The sequence below is a fragment of the Myodes glareolus genome, chromosome 22 (genome assembly GCF_982192425.1).
Source record: "Myodes glareolus chromosome 22, mMyoGla1.1, whole genome shotgun sequence".
Taxonomy (NCBI): domain Eukaryota; kingdom Metazoa; phylum Chordata; class Mammalia; order Rodentia; family Cricetidae; genus Myodes; species Myodes glareolus.
Window position 1 is genome coordinate 2,821,593 of NC_142047.1, and position 19,936 is coordinate 2,841,528.

General features: G+C 47.1%; 1 protein-coding gene across 3 annotated transcripts in view; it reads left to right on the plus strand.

The window, feature by feature from the left end:
- Positions 1-19,936, plus strand: part of Tom1 (target of myb1 membrane trafficking protein) — a 34,871-nt gene that overhangs the window by 6,889 nt on the left and 8,046 nt on the right. For 2 of the 3 annotated variants that reach the window (XM_087900185.1, XM_048438248.3), the window contains exons 2-11: positions 6,088-6,172; positions 9,483-9,561; positions 10,657-10,806; positions 11,068-11,202; positions 11,295-11,441; positions 13,625-13,741; positions 16,289-16,422; positions 17,362-17,395; positions 17,918-18,011; positions 19,653-19,773. In XM_087900185.1, coding sequence (XP_087756311.1) covers positions 6,088-6,172; positions 9,483-9,561; positions 10,657-10,806; positions 11,068-11,202; positions 11,295-11,441; positions 13,625-13,741; positions 16,289-16,422; positions 17,362-17,395; positions 17,918-18,011; positions 19,653-19,773 — 1,096 coding nt within the window. The remainder of the gene's footprint in view (positions 1-6,087; positions 6,173-9,482; positions 9,562-10,656; positions 10,807-11,067; positions 11,203-11,294; positions 11,442-13,624; positions 13,742-16,288; positions 16,423-17,361; positions 17,396-17,917; positions 18,012-19,652; positions 19,774-19,936) is intronic. The other variant, XM_087900186.1, reaches the window with a different exon arrangement.

Consider the following 19,936-nt stretch of genomic DNA (forward strand, 5'->3'; position numbering starts at 1 on the left):
GAAACCACTTGTTTACCTAGCAAGAAATCTGGAGAGAGACAGCTTCCCATGGGCTGACATCTCAATACTGTCCTTACCAAAATCCATTTCATCATTAGCATGGAGGCTAAGGTGTGAAATGCAGCAAACAGTACTGGGGAGAAGGAGGTACAGGTTATAGTACTGAACCAAACACCTGGCAGCCTGGAGACTCAGCACATTGTTGCACAAACAAACAAGGACTTTCTCCTCTCTGACACCAAGAGTGTGGACCTGGAGAATTATGATCTGAGCAAGCAGTAGTAGACTTCAGGGGACAGGGCAAGTGGCCAGCTCTCTGGGTTAGTGCAAGCAAGCAGACTTTGCCTGTCTTCTTCAGCATTGGCTAACACACCACCAAGATGACAGGAAAGGAGGGTCAGGGAACTCGTACACAGACACTTGCTTCGTGAGTGCTGGTCATTTGATCTTGTTTTCTGGTGATTTCATGGTGCTGGAGGAGGCTAGCTGAGGAGATGGTTAATGGTGGGTGTGGGTGGAGTAAGGGTGGGGTGTGGATTAGCAGACTCATTTCCTCTTCTGCCTCCTAGCCCCACAGCCTGTGTGCTGACTCAGTCTCACTGTGTGCATTATCCACCATAACCTCCATTGGACTACACATTTGCTAATGGCAGGACCTTGTTGGCCTTTCTCACCAATGTCTCTTCCAGAGCCTGAACTTGTTTCAAGGCATTTGGGAGATATGTAATAGTGGCACAGGTCTGTTTAAGTCTGTAATTCAGGTGGAAGCAAAGACAAGAGAACCAATACAAGTCCCAGGCTAGCTCTACCTACAGAGTAAATCCTAGGCTAGCCCTGCCTACAGAGTGAGCACCAGGCAGCCTGTCTATGCAGTAAGTTCTGTGCCAACTTTATCTATACAGTAAATCCAAGGCCAGCTTTGGTCTACACAGTAAGTCACAAACCAATCCTCTCTACACAGTAAGTCCTAAGCCATTCCTCTCTACAGAGTAAGTTCCAGGCCAGCCTTGGCTACAGAAGAAGTTCCAGGAGTGTCAATGAAATACTAAAACAAGATTCTTTCTCTAAACAAAGAAAGAGTGAGTGGGTTTGAGGAGCAGACCTTTTGAAGTGTGAATCTCTGTTTTGCAGCTTACCAGTCATGCAGCTGTGGCAAGTTACAGACTTCTCTGTTCTCCCAGTTGTTCTAGCCTGTTCTGAGGGTAGTGAGTGTCACTGTGTGTAGGACATTCTCAGTCCTATGTTTCGTGCATACTGTGCCCATTGAGTGTATGTGTGAACTGACTGTCTGACTGCATGAAAGATGCCTCCAGGTAGGACCCAAGAATGTGAAAGAGAAAGGGTTCTGAAGGTAGGACTCAATATTGACTGTTCCTCTGAAGAGTTTGGATTATGACCCTTGTAGCAAAGCTACAGATAACTTTTCAACAGAAAAGTGTGCTACTTAGAATTGCATTAAAGGAAAAGGGTGTGGGGACGACAGTCCAGGCCTGGGCAGCTGATGGCACCTGGTCCAAAGCTAGCCTGTCATGAGAGATGTGGCAGCTTCTGACCTGTGCAGGTGAGAAGACCACTGATGTGGCAACAGGAAAGCAATGGGCCATAGCTGTAATTCTGTCTGTAGCTCTACTGAGCACCTACAGAATGGTTCCAAGAGACAGAAGAGCAGGGCTCCTGTGGTACCATGAGGGCAGCTGTCCTGCCAGGGATTGTAGATTAGCACTGACTATGACCAGATGGCAGGCAGGCACCTTAGCAACTGCCTGGAGCACAGTCAAGTGCATGACCTTTGGCTGTGACTCATTACTTTTCTTTGACCCAAGTTGCAGTCAGACCCAGATGATCATCACTGCGTTCACCTGACATGAGACAACTGACTTGAGAAGCCAACACTGCCGTGAAGCAGGCAGGTTCAACCTGATCTGATACATGTAGACATGAACTTGCTCATTTTGACCCATAGATGAATTTGTTTGAGTTAGGAGATATGGCCAGCAGGCCCAGGCCACTGCCTAGATCAAGTCACTATAAAGGGAGGAGTGTTCCCTTTGTGCCAGATAAAAGACGAGGGACCCTCTGGACAGAACATACCTGCATCAGGACAAACTTCTGACCACAGGACCACTATCCCTAAGCATTAGCAAGCCCTTAATGACAGCAGAGACCTGCAGGAACTGAGAGACAAGAGCCATTGCCCAGCAGCCCTTTGAAGGTCACCTCCCAGCAGCTGGAGGTGAAGGAGTCAGTTACTGTGCTCTAGAAACTAGTAACCAAGTTAGTGGTTTTTGGTTTGGTTTGGTTTGGTTTTTTTGTTTTGTTGTTGTTAGTTTTGGTTTTTCGAGATAGAGTTTCTCTGTGTAACAGTCCTAGCTGTCCTGGAACTTGCTCTGTAGACCAGGCTAGCCTTGAACTCACACAGATCCACCTGCCTCTACCTTCCAAGTGCTGGGATTAAAGGCATGTGCCACCACCCAGCCAAGTTATGCTGTGCAGTGGTGGTGCACAGCCAGCACTTGGGAGGCTCTCAGAGGCAAGTGAATCTCTGTGAGTTCAAGTCCCAGAACTACACAGCTAGTTCTAGGACAGCTAAAGCTACATGAAAAAACCTTGTCTCCAAATATATATATATTTTATATTTTAAATATTTATTATATATTATTATATATATATAAATATATATATATATTTATATTTTAAATATTTATTTATTTATTATGTATACAATATTCTGTCTGTGTGTATGCCTGCAGGTCAGAAGAGGGCACCAAACTCCATTACAGATGGTTGTGAGCCACCATGTGATTGCTGGGAATTGAAGTCAGAACCTTTAGAAGAGCAGGCAATGCTGTTAACCTCTGAGCCATCTCTCCAGCCCCTATAGCAAGTTATTTTTATGGTTAAAAGCAAAGCATGACGCCATTGTTGTCAGATTTCACACTTACAGGACACCTTTCCTCAGGACACGTCAGAAGGGAGTCCAGGATTCTGCAGCTACTCAGTCCCCAGAAGACCTAGGTTGAGAAGCAGTGGCCTGCGCAGACCCACCAGGCCTTCCTTCAGCCAACTTCCACTTAAACTGCTCAGATGATATTACCATTGCCACCACCTCCTCTCTTTCTCCCTCTTCCATTTAGGTCATAGTCCCCTTCCCCTCTGCTTATCACCCAGATCTTCACCTTTGCTGGTGTCCTTGCCACGCTAATTAGATTACTTCTGCCCCTGCCTCATAACCACCTGTGATTTCCCAGCTTTTCCTCCCCAGCCTCTGACCTTCCCACAGAGCTATGTCCCTTCTGAAACTTCAGCTCTCTCCCCAGGAGAAGAAGGTGCTCAGTTACCAGGGTGTGTCAGTGGCCAGCAGCAGCAAAACTGCTGAGAGGCCCTTGAAAGACTGAGTTCGGGGAGGGCAGAGTACACAGCCCCAGGAAGGTCAGGAGGATGCTTTGGAATGTCCTGACCCCAGTAAGAGCCAGGCAGCAAGGCAAACCTGGCAAGTTTGTTGAAAAAGGCCAGCCATTCCTCACTATAGGATGACTGCTGTTTTGTTTTTGTCTTCTTCAGCCACCCCTTTCCATAAGCTGGCTGGTATTTTGTTTTTTTGTTCTGAGATTTTTTGGGTTTTGGCTTTGATGTTTTGAGAAAGGATCTGAGTAGCTCTGGTTGGCCTTGCTATGTTGGCCAGGCCCATCTCCAACTCACAGAGATCAGCCTGCCTCTGCCTCTCAAGTGCTGAGATTAAAGGTGAGCACCACTGTGGCCAGCCTGGGTGTCTGTTTTAAGGGACTGTCCGCTCTGTTATGGTTTCCTCACTAGTGAGATGAGATAGTAGTATACAATTCATGGGATGACAACTAAATCTTGTGTTTTATATAACTAGTTAATTACACTGGTGATTATGTAATATATAGCTCAAGAGATTAAAGTATTACAGAAGGGTTTTGTAGACAAAGACTAGGAAACCCTGTGTGAGGCACAGGAAGGATATGGTCATTTTCATGGAAGGGGTAGATATGGGGAGGGAGCGAGAAGAGAATGGACACAATACGGACTTGGGAGGTGGGACTGGCAAGACACTGTGACTGTTAGATATAGGTCTGAGGTCAAGGATAACTCAGTAACTGCTGGCCATCTGACCGAGTATAGCTTGTGGAAGGGGAGCAAGTTTTCATGTTTAAGCAGCCCCTGCTCCCAGGCAGTCTGTAGCAAGTCATAACCTGCTCAAGGGGACACTTGGCCTCAAGATGAGAAGTGGAACACAAAAGCCACACTCAGTAGATATTTGTGAAGGAATAGGCCTTGTCTCCAACCCTCTAAAGATCTGTCTTCCTCCCCTGGCCATAAGCCAGTGGCAAAGCAGCCACCCTTCTATCTCAGCCTCCTGTCATATGTTTGGGCCACACAAGCATCTGTCTGCAGGAACCAAAGGTGGAACTGAAGGCTGCCTACCCAGCCCAGCAGGGACATTGCTGCGGGCTGAAAGGAGCAGGGCCACTCGGTCACATGGAGATCACCCTCGTCCTCTCCTTGTGCTGTTGAGAATATACTAGGACCTGTTCCAGATATCATGGGGGTGAGAACTGTACCATTTTGTCCACCAGGCATCTCAGTGCCTGGGTTGGGCCTGGCTTACAGATAACTATGCAATGGTAAGCTGTCAGCACCACCCAGCAATAAAGACAGTCTTCGTTGTGAGACAAGTGACTCTACCAGCCAAACTGGCTGATCAGCAGTACACCACCTACAGCCAGAGTCTGAAAGACAGCATGGCAGCTAAGGAGGAGGGGAATTTGGGCAGACATCAAGGATCTCACCCTCTGAATATTGAATGTTAGCCTATCATACAGCTTACTTATGGTAAAAATACATCTGCTATGCCAGCCCGAGCCTGACAGAAGGTAGAACAAAATGTGAGTATTGTATATGAATAATAGACATGGTAATGTGTGTGTGAAGGGTTGGTGAAAGCCCTCACATTGTCTGTTCCTGGATTCATCATTCATTTAACACCCATTGATGTTCTTTGAGATGAGGTTTTATTATGTAGCCTAGGTTGGCCTTGGACTTGGCTGTGTAGCACCAGGCTGGCCTTGAACACTCAGTCCTTCCACCTCTGCCTCTCAAATCCTGAGATTATGCATGCATGCCACCATGCTCACCTACCCATCAGAGCTTACCCCAAGGATCACCCTAGCATGAAAATACTGTGAGGGTGGAAGTGGTTACACAGCATTATGACTGTACCAGATAATTACACAATTGAAGGTGTTATTTTGTGTTATGACTTTTGTATCAATTTAAAAGAAAGAATTGGGCTAGGAAAGCAACTCAGTTGTAGAGCACTTGCCTGCCATACATGAGACCCTGCATTCAGGCTCCAGTAGGAACAGAATAATCTGCAACCAGCATTCATAGTCATTCTGAGAAAGTTTGAACATTTGAACATTGCCTGAGCTTGAGACTGTTACATTGGCCCAATCTATAGAGAGGAACTACCTCATGGTGGTATGAAAAGCCAGTTCCCATCCGGGAGAGAATAGAAGAAACCGTCATACCGCTTACATGTGATAAAAATGCATGCATTTGCTTTGCAAGCCCAGGCATGACAAGAGGTGAAACAGAGTGTGAGTGTCATGTGTGGCGGCCTATAGAAATGAGACCTGAGGTAGGGACAATTTCTCCCCATTGAATACTTCTTTGGAACTTTTTATGTTTTAAACCATGTGACTACTTTCAACTCAAAGGATAATATGAAGTGACGAGTTGTGTATTGCCTACACTAATAAAGCAATACATGGTCTCTGCTGCCCTATTACAAAGAAGCCCTCTGAGGCCAGGCCTGCCTCAGTTCTTGGCCTCCTTTATGTACTTGTGACTCTCTGAGCCACAGTTTCATTACCCATGAACAAGCAAGGACACCTTTGGCCTCACATAACTGGTACAATCCAGTGACAAGTGAGACAGTGTATAAACCTGGGTGCCGAGAAAGCAAGCACTCATTAGCTTCTGTCTTATCTATTCCCTTCTCCACTACTTGAGTCTGCCTATTTAGGACCCTCCATACATTTGTGACTCATAGTTTCTTCACAGAGAAAGCTACAGATGGCTCCCTACAGAGCGAGGACTGGGCCCTCAACATGGAGATCTGTGACATCATCAACGAGACCGAGGAAGGGTAAGGGCCCTGGCAAGGAAGGGTGTGGGAGGTGGTACAGGCTGTGACAGCTAACTGTAACACAGTACACACTAGCACTGATCATATCTGTGACCTACTAGGTGATCCTCCCTAGCCCCTCACTGTTGTGGTCACAAAGTCTAATCCTGCTATGCAGTGTCCTGTCCCAGCCTAGACAACAACATGGCGTTTTAAACATCTTTGACCATGATCTAGTCCAGTGCCTTCACCAGGTAAATGAAAAGCTCAGAAATGTTAAATTCAAAGACACAGTGTAAGCCAAGCGGTGGTGACCCACAATTTTAATCCCAGCACTCAGGAGGCAGAGGCAGGCAAATCTCTGAGTTCAAGGCCAGCCTGGTATATAGAACAAGTTCCAGGATAACCAGGCTACCCAGAGATACCCTGTCTCAGGAAAAAAAAATGAAAGTACAGTGTGTGGCCAGCTGACCCCTAGGTTCTGTGACACACACAGTATCTCTGAACTTGTGCCCAGATGTCACACAGATCTGGAGCGCCAGCCTTGGTGCATCACCTTCCTGGGACAAAGCCAGCTGGAGATTCCTGGTGCTTTTCTGCATGCTGAGAGCTGGAGTCCGAGGACAGCTATATCTCTCACTTTCTCTTCTTAAGATTAGGAAGCAGCAGGGCCTCCGGGGCGTGGAGAGGGCAGTCAGAGTGCTGAGCCCAGCCAGAGCATTTGGTGTGTTGTGGGAAAGGTGTTAGAGTCCTGTCTTCCTCTACCTAATGCAATGTGATGGACCATGGACAATCACATTACCTCTCCAGGACTTGTTCCTCAAACTACCAAAACTCTAGTCTAAGTCCTTGAGTGGAGCAGAAAATAGGGTGAATATGGAGTGTGGGTAGCCATAGCAGACAGGGAGTACAGCAGGATGAGCCTCTGCTCTGGTAAATTAGAACATTCTCCCAGTCAGGAGACAGGGAGTACAGTGGGAAGTACAGGGAGACCTCAGTTGTGCTGTGTGGCTCACTCCCACATCTGCATCTAGACCTTAGTGAGGGTGGGATGCAAGTGGGCAGGTGTCAGGACCACCAGGAAAGAAGACAGGAAGCAGAGACGCTTACTGAGCCTCTGAAAACACCTAGTAGGCAGTGTTCCCATCTCCTGGTGAACTTGGAAATGTTCAAAACATAGCACAGGGCATTGAGGATCCAGCAGTAGGCAATGACAGGCATGATTCTTGGCCTCATTAATCTAAAATTTTATGTCTTCATTGAAATCATACCATTGTCATATACTTTATCTGTGTTATTGTTATACATGGCCCACTGCCAGTGCTGCCCCCTTTTCTACAAGTCACTCCATAAGTAGGAACAAGTACCTTACAAATACTAACGTGGTCCACAAGTCAGCAACTATGTCAGTCACCTTTTAATAACTATAACAATCTCCTTGAGATGATTTGCTTGTAAAGAAAAAACTTTATCTCAGTTTTGTTTGGGTTTGGTTTGCTTCTTGATTGTTTATTTTTGAGACAGGGTCTCACTAGCCTCAAATTCACTTTGGAGCTGAAGCAGAAGTTTTTATTTTGCCTCACAGTCTTGATGTTACACACCATGAAGAATGTGTAATGAGCTACAACCACACACCTCATGGCCAGGGAACCAAAGAAAAGTGACAGAGATCAGGGTTCCACAATGCCCTTTAAAGTCACATTTCTGTTGACACAAAGACCACAGCAGGTTCTAGCGCCACCCCCCCCCCCCCATTTATTTATCACGCTTGGGGTGGAACCCAAGGTCTTCCGTGCTTGACAAGCACTGTCACTGAGCTATTCCCCCAGCCTAGACCCCACCTCAACATTTCTGTAGTGTCTTAGTGTCTCAACAGTGCCACTGTGAGCATAAAAACATTTTTCAAACACATGGGCCTTTGGAAGATACTCAGGATCCAAACAATATAGCAGTGCTGACACCAAGGACTCTTGAAGCCAAGGTGCCTCTGGAACTGGCCAGGGAAAAGCAAGGTCTGAGGTTTTGAGTAAAGACTGTTCTCACTCTTCTGGACAGCCTCCTGTACCTGCCATGGCCTCTCCACTGTAGCACTGACCACCTGCACAGCTTTGCCTCCATGTGCCATCGATCCTGGAGTCCTCTGCCTTCACTTCTGCTAAGGATCTTACCAGGGTCCCATATTGTCTCCATGTGGCCCTTAAAAATCAGCACTGACAGACATGCAGAATCAGAATAAACATCAAAGCCCCTCTGCCAGGGCACCTGCAGTGGGCCAGCTCTTCTGAAAGACAGTGTTTAAAGGACATTGCCTGCCTGCTCTCTCGGAACTGTCTTCTCTGCCCAGATAGATTGGTGTTCCATGACAAGACACACTAGAGGGGAAAACCCCTTGGAGGCTTCGTGGATCGCTAGGCCTTCCCTTGGGTTTGGACCATGGGCAGGGTCCCACAGAGGCCTTCAGGGCAGAGCAGCTCTGACAGTGCTAGGGAGGAATAGTTAGCAGGTGGAACAGGGAGGACAGGAAGCCACCAGGCTCTCTCTGATCTCCTGTTGTATGTAGGCACATCCAGGTTCCTGGCCCTCCACTTCTACACTGTGTTGTTCCTTCTCTGTCCGTCCAGAGCAGCTTTTCCCCACCAAGCCCTCCCTGCACCTGAACCCATTCTCTCTGGCTATCCTCCCATTTGTCCTACCCATCCTTTAGGGTTGACTACTTCCTTGAGGGTCTTTTAGACCCTACCCCATTCTCCCTCAAGACTGCTTCTTCTTTCAGTTATCCCAGAATCCTTGGAAGTAGTATATATGCGCACATGTACACATGCACTCATATACATGCACACACAGGTGCTTGGCTAGACTTGACTGAAAGATGGGTAGTGGAACTATCTAAGATATGGGATTAGAACACTCTCCCTGTGGTCATTTGTCCTTAACACCAACACCCAGAAGGCCCTGGGAGCTGTGGGGTACATGAGAAATAGAAAATTCTGGGACTTCCCCACTTCTTGAGTTCTGATACTCTCAGCTGAGGCCTAGGAGTCTGTAGTTTTGACAGGCACTCACATCTTGCCCAACATGAGTCTATGACAGGAGGCCTAGGATCTACATGGTGTTGGGATCAGTCTTTCCTGAGAAGGCCACAGTGGGGCAACAGTATCCTGGTGTGATCAGAACCAGGCTCACAGATCACGCAGAGGCTAGAGGGAAGATTCTACCCACTCTAGCTTTGCAGAGTCTCCTGAACTTGGATGCCTAGCCTTCTGTGTTGGGGAAGAGGGTTCTAGGCCTACGCCTACCATTCTTTTTTTCTTTTTTTTTTTTTTTTTGTCAGCCCCAAAGATGCCTTCCGAGCCGTAAAGAAGCGAATCGTGGGGAATAAGAATTTCCATGAAGTCATGCTGGCCCTCACAGTGAGTCTGTCTGTCTATCCCTCCATAATCGCTCCCATGGCTGGATCATGGTCTGCTGAAAGCTGCTTCTTCTTACTTAGGTCTAGGTCCTCCTATCCATGCTTGGTTTTCTCGTCTGAGGACTAGGAAGGAAAGCACCATGGGGAAATTATTTTCCCATCCACACTGCTAGTAGAGGATGACAGAGCAAGAGAGCTGAGAAGGAGCTCCTAGCCTTAGCATAGCAGGTAGACACACCAGAACTATGTCCTCTAAAACTGCACCCTGAAAAATGAACATAAAACAAATACCAGTATCTAAGAACAACATTGGCCACGGCACTGAGCCAGGCCAACACAGGCAAAGCACCAGACATCCATCCTGTCTTTAGGACAGCCTGTCTGAAGAATGGGTAGGAGAACACCCTCTCCTAGCCTGTACCATGGTGGTAGTTAGATCCAGATGGTCCTACTACCCTGCAAAGCACAAGAAACTCTGGCTAGGTATAGGAAGAGAAGGTCAGTGCTTGGTCCTTGAGTCATAGTGTCACCTACCAATAGGGAAAACTCAAGTTGTCTCTGATTCCTACTGGAGGACCTCTGAAACTCTAGACCAGTGCTTCTCAACCTATGGGTCATGACCCCTTTGGGGGTCTAATGACCCTTCACAGGGGTCACATATCAGATATCCTCTGCATCATATATTTACATTATGATTCATAAAACAGCAAAATTACAGTTATAGAGTAGCAAGGAAAATAATTTTTATGGTTAGAAGTGACCACACTTGAGGAACTGTATGAAAGCGTTGTAGCATTAGGAATTAGAGAACTACTGATCAAGACCATATGAGCTAGGAAGTAGGGTTATGTTATAGTAGTCCCTGGCCTACTAGGAAGGGAGTTCTGTCTGTCAGATCATTCTGCATGTCCCAGTCCCCTAGGTGGCAAGCCCCCAAATCTAGCAATGCTCCCATCCCCATGTCCTAGGAGATACCCTCTGGAACCCTCCTTTCCTCTGCCTGGCTTCCCTCTGGGATAGAAGAGGAGCCTCACTGGAGCAGCAGCCCATTTCACCTGTTCTGATAGGACTCTCTCTTGTGCACCTTGACCTACAGGTCTTGGAAACATGTGTTAAGAACTGCGGGCACCGCTTCCATGTACTGGTGGCCAGCCAAGACTTTGTGGAGAGTGTACTGGTGAGGACCATCCTGCCAAAGAACAATCCACCAACTATTGTGCATGACAAGGTGTTGAACCTCATCCAGGTGAGCTCTTTGACAGGGTGGGACAGCTTAGTAACCTCAAGGGGTCAGGGAGTAACGAGGCCGATCTTCCTCTGTCAGCTAGTGAACTGCTTATCACTGTCTACTTATAGCTGTCTACTGAGCCTGGTGCACAGGGTTAGAAGACCAGACAGAAGGAAGAAGGGGAAGCACTTTTGTCCTCTGTCTAGGTGCCAGGGTGGGGTAGTCTCACAGAAAAGAAGGTGAGCAGTGGTTACCGGCCATGTCCTTGTCCCTTCTCAGTCCTGGGCTGACGCGTTCCGCAGCTCGCCTGATTTGACAGGTGTCGTTGCTGTCTATGAGGATCTGCGAAGGAAAGGCCTGGAGTTCCCCATGACTGACCTGGACATGCTGTCACCAATCCACACACCACAAAGGGTAAGGAGAACTTTAAGTGAGGCAGGAGCTATCTTGAGGGGCCTATAGTACCTTTCCAGGAGGCCTCACTTACCCTTTATTTTGGCCCCTAGACTGTGTTCAACTCAGAGACACCATCTGCACAGAACTCTGTGGTCTCCGACAGCAGTCAGCGAGCAGACCTAAGCCAACATGTCGCCCCTCTGCCCACTCCAGCTGTCCTCCCAGGTGACTCACCCATCACACCAACTCCTGAGCAGGTAAACAGACAAGCTGTGACAGAACCATAAGGTCCCTAGCACTGGAGATTTCTCTGTCCTCCCAGCAGCCCACAGATGTACACTATTCTTGCCATGTTCAGGATAAAGTTCACTCAGAATCCACTGGGATTCCAGTTCCAGTTTATCTGTACTGGCGTGCCGTCAGTACCTCCAAACTCCTCCATCCATGGAGCCTCCTGTGCAGCACCAAGGAGAGGAAATGGCCAGCAGGCAGGCAGTCTCCTCCACTTGGGCCACTCCACTTTATTTTTGTGGTAATAGCCTCACATAGAATTTCATCTGAATTAATCAAGTTGAGGACAACCTTAAAGGATCTATATGCTTGCTGGGATTGGTGGCATACCTTCAATCCCAGCACTCGGGAGGTAGAGGTAGGTGGCTCTGTGTGAGTTAAGAGCTTCATAGCAAAACCTTGTCTCAGAAAAAGAGGGTGGGGTGGAGAGAGGGGGAGAATGAGAAAGTGCATATGTACTGCAGTGAGGCCTCCCACATGCCTCAAGAAGAAGCTTGGAGGCCTAGCTTCTGGGGAAATTTTCCTACCCTATAGAGGGTTACCTGCCCCAGACCAGGCAGCTGTAATCTAGATCATCATTCACCTGAGATGTGGTATGGGGCTGGACTGGAGGTCTTCACAGACCTTTGACCGGCATCAATGAAGCATACTTCACTTAGCTGCTTAGTGTGATGGAGGTAAAAGTTCATAAACATGATGTAGATAAGCTTCATTCCAAAGAATGGTCTCTTGACCACTTGTGTGCAGTGCACAGTCTCAGCCCCACAAAGAGAAACTTCCATGCTATCTTATAGCAAGTTATGAAACAATGCACCACAGCAAACACAACTAGAGATGACTGGCATGCTAAGCAAGTAATTAAAGCCTACAAAACTGTAAAATTGCCCTGCTATCCAAAGCAATTGTCTACCTTGCTTCTAGTTTTAACTGGTTTTTCTAATGTCTATGTATTAAGACTAATTGATTACTTTAGTGCTAGAAAGTTCTTGCTAAACAAAGCTGAGTATTTTTGTTTGATTTCCTAGCCCCTTTTGCCTCTTGGGGCATGTTAAGATGTTGCAGTGTGGTGATGTAACTCCTAGCTCCTTTGTGGTTAGGTCCCTTTGGGTTTGGATGTGGCAAGTTGGTGATGAGCAGCTTGTCCACGTACACCAAGAGAGTTATTAAATGAGTCGTTCCGCCTGACACTGTGGTGTGCTGTCGGTCAGCTTCAGTGGATATGGTGCTTGTCTCTGCGTGCTTGTTTCTTCATCCTCACGCTCCTTACAGGTGTCTGAGCCTACATGATGGCGTGTGTTCAGTGCTAGTCAGTAAATGGTAGTTGCTGTCATAATCATGAAATTCATTGTCATTCAGCCACACAGTTTGGAATATACCAGTATTTCCCAAAATGTAGTTTTCTAACCATTAGACTCATGATCCATCCCATTATAACGTGAGTCTTGATCCAGATACATTTGGGGGAGCCTTTGTATGATTCACAGCATTCAAAGTGGACACAGTGCCCATGAGCATATTAATATGAAGTCTCTCGGAGTTCACAAAAGACACTTCACAGTGACCCTCACAACCTAATCTGTTTGAGGACACTGACCAACTTTATTGTTACATGTCTCCAGGCCTTTGATCACAGGTACAAGCACTGGATCTGAGTTTCATGTTCAAGTGGGACTTATTTTTGGATGAGCCTGGGCCCAAAAATGAATCGAGACAAGACAAAATCCCAGTTCTCTTAAGAGAGGGAAAGACATAGACAGAACAACACTTTGTCCTCCTAGACATAAGGTGCCTACAACCTTCTTACTCCCTTGGGAAAACTGCCACTCCCTAGGGCCTCATTAATTGCCATCTTTGCCCAAAGAGATGCTGGTGCTCTTCCAACCACACTCACTGGCTTATTCCTCTCTGATTGTCACACTTCTTTCACCCTCTCCTCTGCACCTGACTTCTGGTTTAGAGATGGCAGCGGTTGGTAGTACCTCTGTGAGGGGGCTATGTGGTGGGACTCTTGAGTACAGACCGCACCCAGAAGTCAGGAGAGAAGCTGTGCAGAGAAAGTGTTGGTGGCGCAGTTCTTGAGCCATATGTCTGTGGGGGCAGCATGGGCTCTAGATTCTGCCTTCTCTCCCCTCACTCTGGTGCATTTCAGATTGGGAAGCTGCGCAGTGAGCTGGAGATGGTGAGTGGAAATGTACGAGTGATGTCGGAGATGCTGACAGAGCTGGTACCCACCCAGATAGAGCCTGCAGACCTGGAACTACTGCAGGTGAGCAAAGAGCCTGCCTCCAGGTTCATCCCCACCCAAGTGACCCTGTGTACATGCATACCTGTTTCTTCCCTGCCCATGTGGCACTCTTTTGGTTTTGCTGGGAACTCTGAGGCAATAGAAAATATTACAAAGAAGAGTCTTGGATTTTCATTAGATGGGAAATCAGATCTTAATTCTGCTGCTTTCTGGCTTGCACAAACCAGCCCCTCATTTTCTCCATCTATGTGACTGCTTTGCTACAAGTGATGAATGGGAATTAAATGAGAGTAGTGTGAACCAGCTAGTCCTGCACCCAGTACTGATAGCATGAGCAGCACTGGGAAAAGCTGGAAGGACTGATTTCTACCTTTCATAGTATTTGAGGGAGCAAGCAGGAGGAACAGAGCAACATGGGCTTTGAGAGAGTGAATATCTGGTCTTGCAGAGGTGAGGCAGGTGGGAAATGCTGGATTTTGCTCCTGACTGTCATATAACATTCACTTGATCCTATCCTCGTATGGGGTGCGGTACCAGAGTGAAGGGAGCTAGGCAGCCTTCCTGTGGAGGACATTCAGGGAGGAGGTAAGAAAGTTAGAAAGTGCCAAAGCTTAGGAATCTTCAGAATGCATGGAGGGCAGGATGTTTATGTGCAGAATGCTCAGTGGGCTGTTCATGTATCGCTCTCCCACCAGCCCTCAGAGAGCAGTTTAGGGCAAGGTCTTTATGCCCCTGTGACTGCTCAGAGAATCTCATACTTGGTGGGGACAGGGGCAGGGTAAAATAGGAGTATCTTAGCTGAGTAGACTCTGGAGCATGAGAACTAGATGAAGAAAGGGAGTTGACTAAGGGTTGTTTTTAGTTTTATTTGTTTCAAGACAAGTCCACGTGGATATGTGCAGTCTGGGATACTCAGAAGACTGTAACCAACTGGCAGGGTAACCCAGAGTCAGTGCCCACATGATGGGCACTCTGAATGTGTCAAACAAACTCTATGTAGGTACTTGATATATAGTCACTCATAGCCCTAACCACACACTTTCTCCAGATCAGGAAACCAAGGCAAAGAGAGGTCTTGTAACATGTCTTGGGCATATGCCTGATAGGTAGCAAAGCTGGGATTCATATCTTGAAGCAACAGCTTCAAGCTGTGTTCTTCTGCTGTCCAGAGGGGCCCAATAGGGAACAAACTAATCCTCGGGTGTGCTTCATCATGGGAGGCACAGAAAAGGAGCCCAGGGATGTTGGAAGTCACCCTGAACAGATAAAGAAACTCTAGGCCTGACCTAGGAGTGGGTGGGGAACAAGGCCCACAGGAAGCCAAAGATTAGTGCAGAGCCTCATCTTTGATCCCCACAAGAGAAAGTGTGCTGGCATGTGACCATAGTCCATAGCCAGGTGACAGGTACTGGATAAGAAGTGACCAATCTTACCAGTTGCCTGTAGACTTTTTTTTATTTTTGAATCAAGGTCTCATTATGCAACCAAAGCTAGTCTTGAGCATTCTATCCCCCTGCCTCAGCCACTGACTGCCAGTGTTACAGATGCATAGCATCACACCCAGCCTCTTAATATTTTTCTTTTTCAAAAACAAGTTTAACTGTGGTTAAAAACCAATCAGTAACATGATAACTAAACGCAGTGCAGGATCCAGAAACAGAAAAAAGATAGCAGAAAAGGTGGTAAAAACATGACCATGTAGTTTAGTTAATACCAGTGTTAGTGTCTTAGTTTGAATAAATGTCACACTGGGTAAAGGTACATGGGAACTCTGAGCCATCATTGCAGCTCTGCAATAAATCTGAAAAATTATCCCAAAACAGGTTTAGCAAAAGAAAAAAAGCCAGTTAATGAGAATAATGAGGCAAAAACTCAAAATCAGGATATGTGGGGGTAACAGTCAAAGAAGTTACAACTTGTTCCCATCCCCAGCCCCCATTCTCAGACCTGTCATGGCTGTCATCCTCCCCATCCTCCTTTGGTTTTCCCTTTTGTGAGCATCTGCGTGTATAATGTGTGTAAGAGTGAGGACATGCAAATACCACGGCATGCATATAGAAGTCAAAGAACAACTTTAGAGAGTTGGTTCTCTCCTTCCACTCTGTCTGAGACAATGTCTCTCTTGTGCTGCTTCACCACATGTGCCAGACTAGCTGGTCCAGGAGTCTGAGTGATTTTTAAGGAAGCAAATATGGTATCAGAAACTTGACTCTTCAGTCTGCATGTAGTCTCTTTAAGCCAGAAGAATCACTAACACGGTGAGTTCCTGTACTTTAAATGCTAGTGTGAAACCTAACAGTCCCAGCTACTCCAGAAGCTGTGGATCACTTGAAGCCAAGAGCTCCAGATCAGCCTAGTCAACATAGTAAGACCCCATCTCCCAATTAAATAATGTAATTACAATTGAGTACCCTGAGAAGTGATCTTGAAAACAGGTTTGTAGATTCCCAAAACCTATTTTGTGGTACCTTAAAGACCCTTCCTCCACAACAGGCCCAGATGAAGTACTATCCATTAAGAATAGCCTTGTCCTGCCATGTTGCCTGAATGTTCCACTTCTTCATGCAGGAACTCAACCGCACTTGCCGTGCCATGCAGCAGCGGGTCCTGGAGCTCATTCCACGCATCTCTAATGAGCAACTGACCGAGGAACTGCTCATGGTCAATGACAACCTCAACAATGTGTTTCTGCGTCATGAACGGTAGTCCCATCCCACCCTGGGCCCTGGCATTGGCTTCTCCACAGTCATTTTCCCTGTGCCTTCTTCAGACACCAGCAGGGGAACATGCCTCTAGCTCCCTGCCCATCACTGAGATGCTTAGGTAGTAAGGAGTCGTGAAAGAAGGCGGCAAAGCACTCTGCTTGCCTGGGAACAGGGTTTATTATCTATCCACATCCCACTCTGTGTGCCTCTTTCCCCACTTACTGTATGATTTGCAATCCGTTGAGAGAGGCTGGGCCCCTGAGAGCAACAATGGGTCAGCTTCTCCTGTTTATTAGCCCAGTAGAATGCAAGACCTCCTCCTTGCCATCTTGAGGTACATTGTGTGGTAGACCCCCGATACCCTATCATCAGGCCTCTAATTCATCAGTTTGTTCCAGTGCCAACCACTGCTACTTAGTTTCTCAACTAAGTCATCACCTTAGCTGGCAGGCAGGTACCCAGAGACATTATACCAGACCAGAAGATGAATTCAGAAGTGATGTCCTTTACACCAGGTCACAACTCCAGTAGGATGCACAAGATCTTCTCCATCCACCTCCTCAGTCCCTTGATGGTCAGGGGTAGATCAAGTGGCCACATCCCTAGTGTAGAGCAAGTAGCTGAGTCAGTTGACAAAACAGCACACTTCTCTTCTTGCTAGTGTCCCTTTCTTTTCTCTGTTTTTTTGTCAACTTGTTTCTTACTGACAATTACAGGGTGGCCCTCTAACTGAAAATATAACTCCCAGCCCTTGTGCAAGTGAAAGAGGGACTCAGCTAGTGGTGATGTGGGAACCACTAGTATGCACTGGATCTATCAGTGAGGACCAATGTATCTCATCACCCTGCTAGTGACCTGTGGTTTCAAACCCTCGTAGGGGTCCTCTGGGGACTGTATCAGTTTGACATTTTGTTGGGGGTCTTTTCTGTCTTGTAGGTTTGAACGGTTCCGAACAGGCCAGACAGCCAAGGTAAGAGGCATCTCTTCTGGGACTAGGTTGTGCTGTATTTATAGGAAGTGAGAAGGAAGTTTTCACCCTCTCCCTGAAGCTCTGCACAGGGTACTTGTACATTTTAGACTCGTAGGGAAGTTTCTTCTGACTTCTTTTTTTTTTTTAAAGGTTTATTTATTATGTATACAGTTTTCTGTCTGCATGTATGCCTGCAGGCCAGATGAGGGCACCAGATATCATTACAGATGGCTGTGAGCCACCATGTGGTTGCTGGGAGTTGAACTCAGGACCTCTGGTTCAAGTCCTCTTAACCTCTGAGCCACCTCTCCAGCCCTCTTCTGACTTCTTATACCACTGCCCCTTTAAGGGAAATAAGGCTTTGCCACCACTAGCTGGTACCTCAGGCCTTCCCAGCCTCCCAGGGGTACAGCCAAACTGGAGCCCAAGTGGAGGGGGAGAAGCTCCCCAACTCCCATTCAGAGAAGCTGGGGCCTGGAGACAGATCACTGCATCCAGAAAGGATCATCTCCCTTCTCTCAGACCTCCAGTGAAACTGAGTCAGCCGCTGACCTGATTGACATGAGTCCTGACCCCACAGCCACCAACAACCTCTCATCCCAACTGGCAGGAATGAGTAAGTATGTTGAGGGCTCCAGCCAAGGGTTTGTTACAATGCATATGTAACCTCAAAGTTCTGGGGGTGCCTTTCTGTACTCCCAACAGCAATGCATTGGTCCAGGTCTCGCTTTGCTTAGATCCCAATCCAAATCTCACTGCAGGATTGAGCACTTGAGACAAAATATGTGAGAATGCCCCTTGGGTCTAATAAATCCCACTGTGCTCTGACCATACCTCTGCAGTGATTGCTTCCCCACCCCACCCCTACCCGGTCCTCAGTTCCACCCCTACCCGAACAACCTGAGGGCACTGGGAAAGTCTGCTGCTCAGCTTCAGTAATCAGTTCCTACTTAAAGAAGGAGTGGGAGGGTAGAACAAGACACTGCCAGAAACAAGCTTCCAGCAGGGCTGAGCCAGACGGCACTCTGTGTTTTGGTGGTACTTGGGGGTAGAACCCAGGACTTTGCACATGCTAGGCAAGTATTCTGCCTCTGAGCTATGCTCCCAGCTCATTTATTGATTTCTTTTGGTGTTTTGTTTTGAAAAGAGTGGATAGTTTTAGGTTTTATTTGATTTTTATGGTTTTGGATCTGTTTATTTGTTTGTTCGTTTGTTTCTTTGTTTATTTGTTTTTCAAAACAGGTTTCTCTGTGTAGTTTTACCTGTCCTAGAACTCACTCTGTAAACCAGACTGATCTCGAACTCACAGATATCCACCTGCCTCTCCCTCCCAAGTGCTGGGATTAAAGGTGAGCAGCACCACCACTGGCTTGATCCATGTTGTTGTTAAAAATGCTTAGTAACTCGTCTAGGTTGGCCTTAAACTTTCTCCATCCTCCTGCTTTAGTTCTGTAAATGCTGAGATTACAGGTGAGTGCACCTGACTATACTCTTGATAAATGTGAACAGTTACCATTTTTTTGTTGTTGTTATTTGGATTTTTCCCCCCTTTGGTGTTTTATTTTATACAGTGCATTGCTGGGGATTAAGCCTAAAGCCTCAAGTATGCCAAGCAAATGCTCTACCACTGAACTGTATCCCAACCCTTTAATTTTGAGACAGGACCTCACAAAGTTCCCCAAGCTGTCCTAGAACATTCTTTGTAACCCAGGCTAACCTCAGTCTCCCCTAGACCTTGGATTACAGGCCTACACCACCAGGTCTGCTTGAGATTGGGTGTAATGTTGTTGACTGCCTGCTCCATGCCAAGCCCTAAGAATCCATTCAGCTCCCACTAAGAATAACTGGCATTATACTTGTAAAAGTCAGATCTCAACACTGTCCAGCCTCTTCCACTAGTGCAGTGTGATCCCCAACCATACAATTATTTCATTGCTACTTTATAACTGTAATTTTACTACTGGTATGAATCGTAATATAAATATCTGATGCGCAACCCCTGTGAAAGTGTTCAACTTCCCAAGGCATCGTGACCCACAGGTTGAGAACTGCTGCTCTAGCAGGTGTTTTTCCTGTTCTTCTTCACCATAGCCAGAAGAAGGTGATTGTGTATACCTTAGAGATGAGTATACTCAACAGAAAGGAAGTCCAACTCCCACCACCTAAGCCCTGATGCTCTTCCAGCAGACAGCCCTAGACCCTAATGGGACATGGGTAGAGCCAGTGGATATCTCACCCGGCCTTTCTGTCTCTGCAGACCTTGGCTCCAGCAGTGTGAGAGCTGGCCTGCAATCTCTGGAGACCTCAGGTCACCTGGAAGATGACTTTGACATGTTTGCTCTGACTCGGGGTAGCTCGCTGGCTGACCAAAGGAAAGGGTAAGTTTTCTGTTCCGTCCTGCTCTCCTGCAGATGGAGGCTCTCCATTGGCGAGAGCATCGCTCAGGATCTCTGAGTCTGGATTGGAAGTGGCCAGGCATAAGGAAAGACACACAGTCCCTAAATTCAGTTCAGCATGGCCTGGAGAGCGCTGTGGTCCACA